Here is a 17,776-nt window from a genome sequence, read left to right on the forward strand (position 1 = left end):
ATCGTGGTGCTGGTCAGTGAAAACCGGACCGATTGGGGAGGGGAAAGACATGGCGGCACAGCCCTGCCAGAGTAAAATGTCACGAGCCGCCACTGGTCTGAGTCAACTATTACCCCTGAGCAGTTGAATATGACATAAACAGTTTACACTTTAGTTACCAGATGACAGCAGCAACTTAAATACCCTATAGTCAGTGGTGTATACTGAGGGCTACTAAGGCTATCAGTCAAACTCAAACCTCAGTTGAGTTACATTATAATGTAAGCATCTGACACATTGTTCCATTTACAAAACTTGAAAGAAGTGAGAAAAAACGTCGCACGTACTTCTGAGAGCAAGACATCGGAGTCATATTGCAACCCAGATTCTCGTCTCTCTCCCCTCGACTCGCCTCGCACGGTTTGCTGCTGTAGGCTATATCGGATTAGGAGCTGGGACAGGAGATTGGTGTGCTAGGCTTCGGTCCGTCAGATCGCCACTGCTATCAACCATGCGTTACTCATCGTATATGCTTCTTCACCTCATACTTCTGACTTACACTTACTGGTAATTATATAGATAACAAAGTGCTGGTATTTCACTCCCGTTTACTTCTACATCCTTGTAGGAAGACATTTCAGGGCTGCTGTTATAGGAGCAATATAGTTTTCTTTTTTATTGGTAGATCTGCTAACATGAAATGCAAACTTTCAGGTTTGGTGTTCTCTTTTGTTGGTTGGAATCGAACCCGTGATCATGAGTAGGACACCACCACTGATCCCCTGAGGAATCTAATTAACCAGTGAACGATGGGTACGACCGCTGTAAAATTCAACATTTTTATGGCATCTGTATAGGATTGGTGGTGACGTAATGAGGATAAAATGAATGGCGAAGACGTCATAAACACCCAGTCACCAAGCCAGGGGAATTAACAGTATAAGGGGGTTGGGTTGATTCCAAGAATTGAACCGGCGCCATCGGACCAAATGCAAGCATTCTATCCATTTAGCCACAAAGCCGGACTTTAATTTGCTAAACCTTAAGGCCGGTCTCCACTGATTAACATTTAACAACAACATGTTGAATGATAAAAGTGTTAAATGTTAACTGGTGACACCATCAACATGTTAAACGTTAAATGTTGAATTCTGTTTCATTTAACATTGTGTCCACACTTAATAAACATGTTAAACTTGACTTCCTTTCTCTATATACAGATAGTTCATTGTATCAATTTGTGGTAATAGGCCTACATTTACGTGGTGTCTAGTATTTTAAACAAGGACAATGGACTCAGATGAAGAGGATTACCGGGCGAGTTGGCCGTGCGGTTAGGGACACGCGGCTGTGAGCTTGCATTTTGGAGATAGTGGGTTCGAATCCCACTGTCGGCAGCCCTGAAGAAGGTTTTCCATGGTTTCCCATTTTCACACCAGGCTGGGGCTGTATCTTAATTAAGGCCACGGTCGTTTCCTTCCAAATCCTAGGCCTTCCCTATCCCATCGTCGCCATAAGACCTATCTTTGTCGGTGCGACGTAAAGCCAGTAGCAAAAATAAAATAAGAGATGAAGAGTATTTGGCCTTTGTTATTGCCACTGTTGCTTTCTGTTATGATTTAGAAATGCAGTTTTATTAGGCACATTTCCTCCCCTCATCCTGCTTTTTGCTTCAAAAGCAAACCACTATGAAGTATAAACTTCGTCCGCTGCCGCCCGCGACTTTTCTGAACTTTTTTACAGTTCTCGACTTACCGTACTGGGAGCGGAGGGACGCTAGTAGCCTATATATTTCGGTGCACTCGCGGGAACAATTTTAGATTATTTCGAGTTCCTGGAAATTGCCGGCTTCCTTCGCTTTATCTCTGAATTCCTTTGATGAGACATCCCACAAACAAGGCCTTTCTATTATATCATTAAGTCCAGAGTAATATCCTTGCTCCACTCCATTTCTGACTATAAATTTTAGTACCGGTATAGTGCAAAGAGAAGGACATACGTGCGCGTACTGTATTTGTAGCTTATAACAAAGAGAATGAGTATTGCGGAGTGTTGTAACTACGAGAATCCTACTTCACGAGAAGTACGTCGTTTGTGTCGTTTAGGCTGCCGGTATCTGTTGGAATGGAGACAGCATGGAAGTTGCCGAAGCTGTGGCGACATCTCACGAACTAATCAATGGAGACCATTGATCAGGGGTTGAGCATTGGCAGTAGCCAGTAGCAGAGGCCAAGGCAGTAGATTGTGAAACAGCCTTGACAACACAGCAGGCTTCTCTGTTGGCTATTGGCTGCATAGTGTATTTGACTTTAAGCATGCGTACTATCTGAACTCTGAAGGTGACATTCTGTGTCTGTAAGCTGCAGTGACAGTTCCCGCTTCCCAGTTACTGTTTTCATTAGTACGTTATTCTGTTGTCATTACTCGGTAACTTCGAGCATAGAAATAGAATGCTCGAAGCTCGGTAACCTGTTATTTTTTGTCCTCGTTACATTTGTCAGTAACAGTTACATGCATGTAATTGTGACAAAGTAACTGCTACGTTATTTTTTTGCCATCTCTACTGATCACGTGAGGTTTCTTGAAATGGCTTCTTCTAAAGTTGCTGTGGTATGTTCGTTTGGGAACGTATGAAATCGTTAAATACTGGGTTGACATTATCAGATGCTGTTTGTAAACATATTGCACCTTTATTTTCAGGTTACTGGTGGGAACAAGGGCATTGGATTTGAAATTGTGAAGGGTCTTTGCAAAAAGTTCGATGGCGTTGTATACTTGACAGCCAGAGATATTTCAAGAGGCGTGGGGGCTGTCTCCAAATTGCAAGAGGTAGGTAGCCTACTGAATACGTAAGATGGTGTTGTCGCAAAATTCACGGTTGAAAAAAAAAAAAAAAGGTTTGCTGGTGCGATGGTGCTACCGTAGAGCAATCGCGGATGAAAAATCATAGAAAATCCGCCCGTAGAAGTATTCTTATATAAAAAGAATTAAAACGGAGAGAAATTTGTGCGAGGCTATTTTCTGTTTTCCCATTGGTCGGCGCTGCTCAGGTCAGCTTACATGGAAAGAAGTTTTATATTTTGCTCGATGGAAATCGCATGTGTGGCTCCTGCGCTGCTACATTCGGTAAAACTAAGAAAACCGTGCAGTTTGAATTTGCCATGTTTTGCGCCGGAAAACCATCATTTTTGTCATATTTTAGCTGGACTCCGGGTTATATCCTGCGCCCCCAGACCCCTTTTCTTCGCTTCCAGACTATATCCTAACCTATAAGAACGAGTGGTCTTTTCTCTTAATTATTCGACGTTGGCATCCTGGAAGTTGGCGCCAGGGATGGGTCCAGCAAGTTCATTTGCTTGAACTAGTTCATTTTGGTTCATTCGATACCGTTCGGTCGCCTTGAGCCGTTCAAATGATTCATGAGCAAAAGTCGTGGAAACAGCTCTCGCGGCACTTCGTTCAGATGAACGAGGTAGTTTATTATGCGCAAGCTAATACGTAAATTTTACAATAGATAATCATTGCTTACGTCTTCGTCCACCGTTAATATGAATGACAAACCATACAGCTTTCACCCCACCCCACCTCTTGCGTTATTTAAAGCTCGTCGCTTCGAGGGGCGTATGAATCTGCTGTTTGAGAAAGAAGAAGCTATTTACAGGATTTATCCACGGGAAAACATTGCTCTGAGATGATAATTGTTCTTTTTATTTAAGTTCTTTGGGCTTTTTGGGCTTTTTCAATCATGAAATTACCAGCGTTTCGCCCCAGTGTAGCAGTGGGCTCATCAGTTGGATAGCTATACCTTTCCAGCTTACCAAGACGCTGGTGGCTAGCAAATACAGTAGAGACAATACACGACACTTACGGATTTCGCCTTGCTAAAATGGGAGACAATTCGACGGTGGCGCTCCTAGTGACTTGACCTGAACAAATCGCGCTAAATTCAAATATCAATGGAAATGTATATACGGAAATGGATAAATAAATTACGTCTAGAAAGACAGTTGTATTGAGATATTAACTTCGAAGTTGCTAAAGCAATTCTGGATAAATGAATGAAGAATTATTTAAAAGGTTATTATTCAAAGACTGAAATTAGACATATAAAGAAGGTGTGAAATGGACTGCTGTGACATGGCTTGATCTTTCATTTATGCATTACTTTTTTAGCTTTAGCATACCTGCCTGAAATCTTACGGTTGGATTTGTCTTTTTTCCTCATTTAAAAACAATGTATCATCACATTAAGACATTTGTCAATAAAAATATCGGCACATTCCTTACACATATGATGCAATGAATTAACATTTTATAGCTGGACAATTTTTCCTCTTAACATGAAGCCCACTAACAGAAAGAAAATCTATAAAATCCCGGATTTAATCTGAGAAGAGCGATAAAAGAAAGAAAAGTTTGAAAATGTTGTCGATAGTGATTTTTTGAGGAATATTTACGTACAATTAGAGTAAAAATGTAACATACCCTTGGCTGTATAGTCGAGGATTTTTAAAGTCGCTGGCCTGGAAATGATCTGAACAGATCTTATAATTCTTATAAAAGCGTAACGTCCCTTCTTTCTTGTACACTTTATCCAAATCGCTTCTGTGACATTTCAAAACCCACAGATCACACCTACAACAACACATTGGTATTGAAGGTTAACTGCTGCACTATACAATAAAATATGCGTATTATATTTTAAGCCCGTTAAAACATGGGTCGAGCAGGTCAGAAGATTATGAAGTACTATAAAAATCTCTATCACTGGAAGAATATATATGCAAACACAATATTACTTACATGTTCTTGTCACGAGGGAACCTGAAGAACGAGCGCGCATTTTTTTCTACTTCGTAATTACTGCAGCCAAACACAGCACATACCTTTCCCCTCATGTTGAGAGGAGATATCAAGGAATGACACACGCTACTATTTAATTATGTCAACTCACTGAAAACGCATAAATAACACCAAAAACTTCACACAAAAATACACGTGCTCTTATGACAGAATCAGTACCGTTCAGGTCTATCCGCTAGAGTGAGCTCCAATAGCTGTCCCTCGATATCTCGCTCAGTGTCGTGTATTGTCTCTACTGTATTTGTGGCTAGTGCGCCGTTGAGACACCACTGCAAGCCTCTTATGTAGGACACTGCATGGGACTCGAGAGTTAATTGTAACTAGTTACAGGTTGGTATCAAAAGCTCTATAAGTTTCATCCCCCACCCCTTTCTGAAGCAAACTTCTTGAATACCGGTATCCTAAGTTCTTTTATAGGCTACTAGAGAGCGGTTCCGGGGCGGAGATATACGTCGTGGGAAAAGGGTGTGTGGGTTTTAGTGAGTAGGAATCTCACACTTGTGGAGTGCGGACCCTCACAACTGTCTCATGAAAGATTTCCCACACTCCCCCGTAAACTATTATTATTATTATTATTATTATTATTATTATTATTATTATTATTATTATTATTATTATTATTATTATTATTATTATTATTATTACTACTACTACTACTACTACAGTAATTGAATGAGTGCATTTGCTAAGTAATTTAATAGGTATATACTTACCAGATATTGTAACAGGAGTTGAATCATGGCTGAGAAATGACATAATGGATGCAGAAATATTATCACGGAACTGGAGTGTGTATCTTAGAAATAGGATAGGAATGGTAGGAGGGGGAGTACTCATTCTGGTGAAAGAAGAATTTGTAAGCTACAAAAAAGTTAAAGATGTGTAAGGCTCATCTCTAAAGATAATAGGCAACTTAATGTCTTTGGAGTGTACAAAGCAGGAAAGGGTAGCACTGATGTTGACTCAGAATTATTTTATATGACAATCAGCTATGTGGGACACGATGTGGAAAGGAACGTGATAGTAGCGCTTGATCTCAATTTACCAAATGTCAAATGGGAAGGTAATGCGAATGACAGGAAACATGAACAACAAATGGCAAATAAGTTATACTCCGCACGGCCTTACTTCTAAATTGAAGTTTCACAAAACAAATGAGCATCTTCTTTCCTCTGTTGCCAGCGCGCTACGCCTGCGAGAACAACTGATGCAATATGACCGCGGTAAACAGCCCTTTTAAATTGTAATACATACTCAGAAAAACGAATGAATATGGATTGAAAACAAATTCACAAGAACTACACTTTCTAACAATATCTGGCACTAAAAGAGAATATATTATTAACAATAAAAGAGAATGAGGAAATAATACATCACTAACGGCTAATGGCTGGCACAGAAAGGAGGTTATGGCCTACAAAGGGAACACTCTACTGATCTCAGAGTCACTGAAACCCTCCAACAATATGAAAAACACACTAAATATTGAAGGAAAATGCAAAAGATCGCGAACCGTACCGAATATCACACACTCTGAGCGAGATAGGTTAACCACGTGGTGAATGTAAATATTAGAGTTGGCAACTAGGTTTCGAGATCGTGCTCTGCCGATATAAATCGATATGAATGGCAGCTTGGGATTGGTTGGATGTCTATGCTTCAGCGCATAACCACCAGACAGAGCCAAAATCTGCTAAAACGTCAATTTAGAATTAGAGCCGTACGGAGTATAATATGGCAAGGGCATCTGATTTAGAAAGTGATGGAACCAACTAGAGGGCATAATATTCTGGATGTGGTGCTGGTAAAACTAGATGAGCTCTATAGAGAAACCATAGTAATAGATGGTATTAGTGATCACAAAATTGTTTTTGTCGTAGTTAAAAATAAATGTGAAAGAAAGGAAGGTATTAAAATTAGGTCTATTAGGCAGTACCATATGGCTAATAAAACAGGCATGAGGGAGTTTTTAAAAAGTAACTATGATTGATTTTAATTTTGTGTGGCTATTTCTAGCCGAGTGCAGCCCTTGTAAGGCAGACCCTCCGAAGAGGGTGGGTGGCATCTGCCATGTGTAGGTAACTGTGTGTTATTGTGTTGGAGGATAGTGTTATGTGTGGTATGTGAGTTGCAGGGATGTTGGGGACAGCACTAACACCCAGCCCCCAGGCCACTGGAATTAACCAGTGAAGGTTAAAATTCCCGATCCGTCCGGGAATCGAACCCGGGACCCTCTGAACCAAAGGCCAGTACGCTGACTATTCAGCCAACGAGTCGGACACTATGATTGGTGGAAACGGTAAATAAAAATGTAAAGAAACTCTGGGATGGGTTTAAAGCAATTTTCAAGGAATGTGGTAAAGATCCATTATATTATAACAGAGAAGTAAAGAGACTAAGAAGGAGGTGCAGGTTGGAAAGAAATAGAATTAGAAATGGCTGTGGAAGTAAGAAAAAATTGAAGGAAGGAACTTACTAGGAAATTGAAGTTAGCAGTGAAGTCAGCTAAGAATAACATGATGGCAAGCATGATGGGCAGTCATATAAATTTTAGTGAAAAATGGAAGAGTATATATAGGTACCTCAGGGCAGAAACAGGTTCCAAGAAGGACATTCCAGGAATCATAAATGAAGGGGAGTATGTATGCGAGAATCTTCAAGAGGCAGAAGTATTCAGTCACCAGTATGTAAAGATTGTTGGTTTACAAGGATAATACCCAGATAAAGGAGGTGACTAATACTAAAGAAGTATTAACATTTACATATGATAACAACAACATTTACAATATGATACAAAAGTTGAAAACTAGAAAAGCGGCTGGAATTGATAAGATTTTTGGGGATATATTAAAGACAATGGGTTGAAATATAGTACCATATCTGAAGTACTTAATTGATTATTGTTTGCATGAAGGAGTTATACCAAATGAATGGAGAGTTGCTATAGTAGCCTCTGTGTATAAAGGAAAGGGTGATAGACATAAAGCTGAAAATTACAGGCCAGTAAGTTTGACATGCATTGCATTAAGCTTTGGGAAAGCATTCTTTCTGATTATATTAGACATGTTTAAAATTATAAACTGGTTTGATACAAGGCAGTTTGGGTTTAGGAAAGGTTGTTCCACTGAAGCTCAGCTTGTAGGATTCCAGCAAGATATGAAGACGGTTTGAAAAGTTCTCAGAATCACCGTTAGATATCAGTGCTAGAGCAACAAGGTTCCCGCGGAATAATCACACATCCTTTGTGAGTGAACACGTGGCGCGTCAGTGCTCTAGCTGCAGGAGTGTGGTAGTGACGACTGTTTGTTGTTCCCGAGTAGTGATTTGTGACAATGGAAAAACCTGAGATTTGAGCAGTGATTAAATACTTTGTAAAGAAAGGTATGAAAGCAAAGGAAATTCATGCTGACTTTCAGAACACACTGTGGGACTCTGCTCCTTCATTTTCAACTGGTACCAAGTGGACCAGCGAGTTTAAATTTGGTCGGGAGAGCTTGGATGATGATCCGCATAGTGGATGGCCAAAAAGTGTTACGACCCCAGAATTTATCGGAAAAGTGCATAAATGGTCATGGAGGATCGTCGACTGAAAGTGCGGAGATTGCTGAAGCTGTAGGGATGTCTTCTGAACGGGTATATTGTATTTTAAGCAAAGAATTGGGTATGAAAAAATTATCCGCATTGAACAATAAACGCACCAGATTGGAAATGTCCGAACAAAGTCTGGCCCGTTTTCAGTGCAACCAACAAGATTTTTTGCCTGGTTTGTGACTACAGATGAAACGTGGGTCCACTACTATACCCCAGAGACAAAACATCAGTCAAAGCAGTGGAAACATGCTGATTCACCACCACCAAAGAAAGCAAAGGCAGTGTGTTCGGCTGGAAAGGTCATGGCCTCAGTTTTCTGGGATGCAAAAGGCATTCTGCTGATAGATTATCTTCCTACTGGCCAAACAATTACGGGGCAATACTATGCAAACCTCCTAGACCAACTACAGGAAAAGATACCCGAAACAAAGCCTGGTTTGGCAAGGAAAAAGGTCATCTTTCATCAGGACAACACTCCGCCGCACTCAGGTGTTATTGCCATGGCAAAACTTCATGAACTGGGGTACGAATTGTTGCCACATCCACCTTATTCACCTGATTTGGCACCAACAGACTTTCATCTATTCCCCAAGCTGAAAATTTTCCTCGGTGGATGGAGATTTTCTACAAGGGAAGAACTGACACCCGAATTGGAGAGGTATTTTGCAGGCCTGGAGGAATCTCATTTTCGAGATGGGAGCAAGGCATTGGAACATCGCTGGACCAAATGCATTAGTCTACAGGGAGACTATGTTGAAAAATAAAAGCAGTTCCACCGAGGTAAGATACTTAATTGTAGTACATTCCGACAGTGGCGGCTGGTGCAGAAAATCAGTTGTGTGCTGTAACGCATCTCAATTCCAAAAAATAAAAAATATTTAGAAACATACTGGTATGTGGTTTTCAAGAGGCTCTTCACTTCGTTTTCAACACTGAACAAACACGCAAACAACCCCAACACACATACACATTCCTCATAAAAAGCTATAAAACTATATAATTAAACACTCAGTAACACCTATATTTAAATATAACAGTATGTTCACCGTATTACATAATGTTCAATGCATTGTTGAAATGTTCATAACGATATAAGTTTTCACTGAGTTCGACTTGAATAATTTGTCATGATTTACATAATGTTCAATGCATTGTTGAAATGTTCATAACGATATAAGTTTTCACTGAGTTCGACTTGAATAATTTGTCATGACTTTACAATCCAGAATTCTTATTCACAAGCATAATTTCTGTGGATCTTTTTTGAATAATGTCGCACATTCTGGAAAAAGTTTCATGGCAGGAGACAGTTGTGCGCCTGCACACCTGTGGTCGAACGAAGAATCGCTGTGAAGTGATGTCTTGGCTGTTGTTTCCACAGCCTATCGGAACACATTCTCTTTGTTGGGCACGCATGCGCAAAGGGCAGAGTTCCTGGTTTCTGGCTAAAAGCTTAGCTCTCGCTGAGCTGTGACCACACAGCACCCGGCGTGGAGCACACCAGTAGTTACCTGGTTGTGAGGGGTGTTGAATAATTTCCTATTCTTTGGCTGACGTCTTTTTCAATGCACTGTATTTTATTGTGGATAATATTTTTAAACTAATTTATTTTTCCAATAACCAGTGTGCTGCAGCACTTCAGCACATAATGTACGGCCGCCCCTGCATTCCGAGAACTTTTCAAACCACCTACTGTACGTATAGCAGATATCCCGGATTCAGGAGGTCAAATGGACTGTACTGCGATTGATCTATCTAAGGCATTTGATAGGGTAGATCATGGGAGACTACTGGCAAAAATGAGTGTAATTGGACTAGAAAAAAGAGTGACTGACTGTGTGGCTATATTTCTAGAAAACAGAACTCAGAGAATTAGAGTAGGTGAAGTTTTATCTGTCCCTGTAATAATTAAGAGGGGAATTCCTCAAGGCAATATTATAGGCAATATAATTGGGCCTTTATGTTTTCTTATATATATAAATTATATGAGTAAAGAAGTGGAATCAGAGATAAGGCTTTTTGCAGATGATGTTATTCTGTACAGAGCAATAAATAAGTTACAAGCTTGTGAGCAACTGCAAAATGACCTCAATAATATTGTGAGATGGACAGTAGGCAATGATATGATGATAAACAGGATTAAAAGTCAGGTTGTGAGTTTCAAAAATAGGAAAATTCCTCTCAGTTTTAATTACTGTGTTGATGGGGTGAAAGTTCCTTAAGGGGATCATTGTAAGTACCTAGGTGATAGTATAAGGAAAGACATTCATTGCGGTAATCACATAAATGGGATTGTAAATAAAGGGGACAGATCTCTGCAGATGGTTATGAGAGTGTTTAGTGGTTGTAGTAAGGATGTAAAGGTGAGGGCATATAAGTCTCTGGTAAGAGCTCAACTAGAGTATGGTTGCAGTGTATGGGACCCTCACCAGGATTACTTGATTCAAGAACTGGAAAAAATCCAAAGAAAAGCAGCTCAATTTGTTCTGGGTGATTTCCAACAAAAGAGTAGTGTTACAAAAATGTTGTAAAGTTTGAGCTGGGAAGACTTGGGAGAAAGAAGATGAGCTGCTCGACTAAGTGGTATGCAGTACCAATATAAATGGTCCGTTATTGGACATTATACATTTTCCAGCTAACTCATTCCTGGTTGCCAGCGTTTTGCCCCAGTGTGCTAAATTGGGCTTATCAGTTGGTAAATAGCACAGGTTACCCATGGGAATCAACATCTGTATCATAAGTGGTATGTTGCGAGCAGTCAACGGAGAGATGGCGTAGAATGACATTAGTATACGAATAAGTTTGAGTTGTGTCTTTAAAAGTAGGAAAGATCACAATATGAAGATAAAGTTAGAATTCAAGACAAATTGGGGCAAATATTCATTTATAGGAAGGGAAGTTATGAATTGGAATAACCAACGGAGATGTTTGTTTGTCGAACCCTTGTTCCGTTTCTCTACGGGTTCGGGTATGAGGTGAGATGAATTTGTCGTGGCGGGTTTTTATGACCAGATGCCCTTCCTGACGTCAACCTCATCAGAGGAGTTAATGAAATGAAATTAATGACGTGATATATAATAGTAGGGAGAGGGTGAAACCCAGTACCAGCACATAGCCTACTCCTGTCGAATAGCACCAAGGGGTCTACTCAAGGCTTAACATCTCCATCTGATGGACAAATCACCATCAACAGTGTCATATGCCTGGAGAGGTTTGGAATTTAATCCAGGCTTTTGGTACCCAGTCTAGTGATTAGTGATTGTATACCACCACCTCCCCTACCCTGCCGGCCAACATTCTGATGGTAATTTTTTTTCGACCAACGGGACTCGAACCGGCTAACCACGGTGGTAGACCGTTTAGGCTTCAGCGCCTTAACGATCACGGCCACCAGGCAGGCTTCAATAAATATCCAATTTCTTTGAAATCATTTAAGAAAAGGCTAGGAAAACAACAGATAGGGAATCTGCCACCTGGGCGACTGTCCTAAATGTAGATCAGTATTGATTAATTGATTGAAAAAGGCAAAACTTGGTTTTGAAGTTGTACGTCAGGGAAGGATATGGGGTCGTTGTAGAAACGAGTCTTGGGTGGGCTGTTGCTATGGTTTGGGATTTGTCTGGGTTAAGTTGAAGTCCATGGTAGAAAGACCAATTGCTTGCTGCTTCAGGATCCATGTTTATTTGTTCAATTGCTGTTAAAACATCTGCTGGTTTTGTGTGAGTGTTTAATTGTATATCTCCATCATAAATGTGATATTTACAGTTTGCTAGTTTTTTCGTTAGGCCATGGATAAAAACTGAAAATACCAAAGGAGCCAGAACTGACCTTTGGGTGCCTGCCCTTGCATGTATCCATTATGGAAAAGGTATCTTGATTAAGGACACATTGATATTCATGTAAGTAGACTTCCATCCATCTCGGAGTATTGTTGGAGAAACCTAGGCAGTAAAGTTTGGATAGCAACAACATGGTCTGCAGAGTCAAATATTTTGCTATGCCAAGTCCAGTAGGCAAACCAAAGAGGATATAATAGGATAGAGATGAAACTCAATAGTAAATTTTGGTGCCAACCAAGGTGACCGACTAGTAGTTACCATTCTTAATTCCAAAGACAGACAGTGCAGTGCACTTCTAATATGAGGCATATCCAGTCATGCTCCGCTAGGCTCCATGTTCCCATATCCTAGCTTAACCCCATTCCCTGCAATTATAGTATAGTTCAATTATTTTCATTCCCATTGCATTATAGTTCATGTATTTTTGTTTTCATGTACAGTTGTTATTAAGTTGCATATAATGATCTGATGCCTGGTATCTGTATAGCATATTGTTTTGTTGTGTGCATAAGCTCACACCTCAAAGAAGACTCACATTAAAATGAACAATGAGAACATTTACAAGAAGTTTGTGTTGTGTGAAATAACAAGTCTTATTAAAAGCCAGACTGCAAAATTCCACATATGAAATAAGGGGTATCACTTTATTATCCAAGTTTCAGATCTATACCATATGGAGATAAAAATGCCAAAATTATAATGCACTACGTTAGAAAATTCACAGAAATATACAAATGAAATTATTCCATTTCCAGCCTCTCAGTTGTGCACGGATAGGAAATGTAGGGTTGCAGAAAGACTGGCCATCATCATGATCATCATGATGATCATCATCATCATCATTTTCCAGCTCCAGTTTCCCCAGTGTGGTGTATAAGCGCTTGCCACTTCTTCCTGTCAAAGTATAGTTTCTGTTCCTCTATGTCCTCCCACTTGGCATTCCTCTTGCTGACCTCTGATTTCACTGTGTCTATCCATCTATTCCTTGGTCTCCCAACTGGCCTCTCTCCTTTCATTTCTCTGCCAAAGTAATTCCTTGATGTTCTTGTTCCATCAATCCTCATAACGTGTCCAAACCATTGTAGCCTGCACCTTCCTAAAAACTCGATAACAGGTATTTTGATGCCAGCCTCCTTCCTGTTTGTTTCATTTTTAATCTTGTCCTTCCTGGTCTTTTGGTCCATTGTTCTGATGAATTTCATTTCTGTTAACTGGATTTTACTATTTGTCATGTTATGCAGGGTACATGTTTCCAGTCCATATGTGAGAATTACCGAGCTCGATAGCTGCATAGTCTATTAGCTTCATCTCCGTATTGATTGCTACTACAACATAAAGATAATTGAGAAGTCTCCACCTTATCAATACATTAATTTATTTACTTTAAAGTAGTAAATTCAGTCAGTACCGGTTTTGATCCCTATGGGATCATCCTCAGCTGACACACAAAGAAATAGTTACAAAAACATCACATATGAAAGATTACACCTTGTAAAACTAGTCCAATTACATCAGACGTTAAAAGTTGTTTGTTAATTTACTAGTGCAAAGTGGTAAAAACAAACAGTATGAATAAGAAACTGGACCTATTCCATTAGTTTACTATTTTATCTACTTTTAACCGGCTTGCCATGTCACATCAAAAAAAAATTTCATGTATATACTATAGACGATAACAATCTCATAGTACTAATGTTAACAAGTGTAAACCTCATTTTATGCACAACAAAATAGGTGCATGAGGTAACACATATCATATAACAAGCATTTTTTAGCCAAGAAAGTTCCATTTCAATAAGCATTTCATGTTTGTTCCAATTGGACTAGTTATACAAAAGTGAAACATCCTAAATATCAATGCAAAAAGTGTAAATAATCCTATTGACATTTCATAGATCAGATACAATGAAGTGATAAGCCTCAAATAACAAATATTTTCAAGACATTACAACAAATTTACAATTATTACTGTGTATAAGTGCAAACTTCATTCCATGTTCAATAATATAGGCACAGTGTAATGATATGCCTTAACAACAATGTACTTTTTAATAATTTATTTAACGCGCACAATGTCAGCGGTCTGGAGAGGGATATTCTTATTTTGGGATGTTATAATCCCCATTTGAAATTTTCCAAAGAGTTTCTTAATGTACTTGAGGATATATGGAATAAATATAGTAATTATATGTGTTTTACTGTAGGAGATTTCAATATTGACAAACTTCAGCCGAGTCTACTAGCGTCTGAACTTAAGAGGTTATGTGAATGCTATAACCAAAATCCATGTAACAGCAGGTTTCCCACCAGGATTACTAACAGTACAGCTAGTCTGTTAGATCATGTTTATGTCAATAAGCTGTACAGGTGCAAACTGTATAATATAATTAATGATTATAGTGATCATAATTTATTAGTCTGCGATATAAATTTGTTATCGAAAGTGAGAACAGAAATTTCATACTTGAAACCAAAAACATGTAATGTGAAGAACATGAATGCTTATATGTCTACCAATCCTCTGATCATCAGTGAAGGTGATAGTTGTGATGTGATAGTAAATAAACTTAACAATTATCTGCAGGAAGCCAATAGTAGCAGTAGGCCTATAAATCAGAATTATAAAGCAAATAATAAGACATTCAAAGGTAGGCAATATTGCCCATGGATGAATGATACACTTTCCAGCCTCATTGATCAAAAGAATAAACTTTACGGTAAAATAAAAAGACAACAACTTAGAGTAAAAATGGGCTGTGATTATGCATCACAGCAATTGATAAATGACTATAAACTATTATGTAATCAGGTAACAAAGCTTAAAAGACAGTTGGAAAATGCATATTTCATAAATAGATTAAGTAATGCCAAAAACAATCCTTGGAAAATTGTCAATGAAATCTTAACATCAAATTTTAACAAAAACAGGAATTTCCAACTCAAAGTTCAAGATAATATTGTGACTTGTCCAGTAGAAATATCAAAATTATTCAATGACCACTTTATTAATATAGGAAAAAAGTTAGCTACCAATACTCCTACCCACAAATCACCTAATATTGGAAATGGGCCAAGTAATTCATTGTTTTTGAAACCTACTAATGACCTTGAAGTTGCGGAAATAATAAAAAAATTAAAAAATAGCAGCTGTAGTGATGTGTATGGTGTTAGTAATAACCTACTTAAGAGTCTAGCTGTGCATTTAATTCCATGCATTACGAAGTTAATCAACAAATCGTTAAGTGAAGGTATTGTTCCATGTGAGTTAAAAATTGCCAAGGTCATTCCTGTGTATAAAGGGTCTGATAAATTCGATGTTAATAACTACAGACCTATATCAGTCCTTCCCATTGTGTCAAAAATCCTAGAGATAGTGGTCAAAGATAGGCTATTAAAATACCTACAATGTAATGACTATTTTTATCCATACCAGTACGGATTTTTGCCTAACTCTAGTACCTACAATGCTGTGGAAGACATTATTATTAAGTTACAGGAGTCCTTAGACTCATGTATGGTAGCATCAGGCCTTTTTATAGATCTTCAGAAAGCATTTGACACAGTTGACCATAACATTTTATTACTGAAGTTGGAAGCAGCAGGGGTTAGAGGTTTAGCACTTAACTGGTTTACAGATTATCTCAGAGACAGGGTACAGTTCGTTAGTTGTATGGGAGCAGAAAGCACGTTACAGACTATAACAACTGGTGTGCCTCAAGGTTCTGTTCTAGCACCAATATTATTTCTTGTATTTGTCAATGATATTGGTAACTTGCCGCTGTTCGGCAAGTTGTCATTATTTGCTGATGACACAAATATTTTCTACACAGGGAATTGTACATATAATCTTGAAGAAAAGATGCAACATGACATATCTTTAATTCAGACCTGGCTTACTACCAACCGACTAAGAATTAATCATAATAAAACTAATTATATCATATTTCACAAACCATTATGTACATTTCCTCTGGACATCAACTTGAGTTTCTATGACCAAGTGGTACCTCGTGTTCAATCAACCAAATTTCTAGGACTTTGCATAGATGAGTCGCTAACTTGGGAGAATCACATCACAATGCTGTGTGATAGAATAACTCCTGCTATTGGTGTACTCAGCCGATTAAAATACAAAGTTTCTCATGGACTGTTGAAGAGTATTTATCATGCACTAATTGAAAGCCACCTGAATTATATGATTCATATCTGGGCATGTTGCAGTAAAGAACAATTTGAAAAGATCAGTATCTTACAGAAAAGAGCACTGAAAATACTCTTCAACTTACCCACCTTAACACCAACCATACAGGTCTACCAGTATTGTAATGTGCTGTCACTAGATGGTCTTCGTAAAAAAGCTTCAGCTATTATGTTGTATAAATTGAAAAATGGACAAACTCATTCGAACACACTTTGCAACTTGAATTCTGACATACATTCATACAGTACAAGAGGATCTACTAAAATTCACTGTAAATCATTGAAGTCTACTAAGTATGGCACTAATTCTTTATGGCATTTTTCTGTAAAGTTTTTCAATAGCCTTCCTGAGCATATTCGAGAAGCCGCTAACTTACCCATCTTTAAAACCAAGCTTGTTAATTTTCTAAAAGTAAAAATGCCAAGCCTATAGAGTACTGATTTAGTATACTATATCACTGCTGTTCATATTTGGTTTCTATCACTAGGATACCTTAATATTATTTTTATTATTCTTCATTGTACAGTATATTATACTTTTGTCCTAGAAGCTGATGTTCTAAAATCTCATCTTTGTTGCCAAATGTAATTAATATTATAATTATTAATTGTACAGTATATTATATTTTTGTCCTAGAAGCTGATGTTCTCAAATCTCATCTTTGTTGCCAAATGTAATTATTTGTACTGCACCATTATGAGCCTTGGCTCAGGTGCCTCTTTTGAAATAAATAAAATAAATAAATAAATGTGCAAAGAATTACTATATAGAACATTAGTCTTCGTTGCAAAATTTCACCAGTGATTCTGATCGCTGTTTACAATTTAAAACATGGTACCTAGTACAGTGTGCACCACATCTTAAACATACACAGTTCAAACCTGGTTCTTTTAAGCCAAAGATAGACATATTTATTATTTTAATAAGCAATTTTGAATGTTTGAATCAAATGGATCAATTATATTAAGTATAATATCTTAAACACTAATGTAAACAAATGTAAAATCCATTTAATGTATAATAGTGTAGACATAGTGGGGTCATATGCCTCACACAACAGGTGCTTTTAACCAAAGATATACTCACTAATATTTTAACAAACAACTTTTAACGTCTGATTTAATTGGACTAGTTTTACAAGGTGTAATCTTTCATATGTGATGTTTGTAACTATTTCTCTGTATGTCAGCTGAGGATGATCCCATAGGGATCGAAACCGGTACTGACTGAATTTACTACTTTAAAGTAAATAAATTAATGTATTGATAAGGTAGAGACTTCTCAATTATCTTTATGTTGCGAT

The 17,776-nt window shown here is 38.2% G+C and overlaps 1 protein-coding gene across 1 annotated transcript in view; it reads left to right on the forward strand.

The window, feature by feature from the left end:
* Positions 1-2,538: 2,538 nt before the first annotated feature.
* The window catches only part of LOC136877037 (carbonyl reductase [NADPH] 1), a 73,747-nt gene continuing 58,509 nt past the window's right edge, over positions 2,539-17,776 (forward strand). Inside the window, exons 1-2 of the mRNA XM_067150838.2 lie at positions 2,539-2,589; positions 2,680-2,808. Coding sequence (XP_067006939.1) covers positions 2,566-2,589; positions 2,680-2,808 — 153 coding nt within the window. The 5' untranslated portion in view covers positions 2,539-2,565. The remainder of the gene's footprint in view (positions 2,590-2,679; positions 2,809-17,776) is intronic.

Source organism: Anabrus simplex, chromosome 7 (assembly GCF_040414725.1).
Source record: "Anabrus simplex isolate iqAnaSimp1 chromosome 7, ASM4041472v1, whole genome shotgun sequence".
NCBI lineage: Eukaryota > Metazoa > Arthropoda > Insecta > Orthoptera > Tettigoniidae > Anabrus > Anabrus simplex.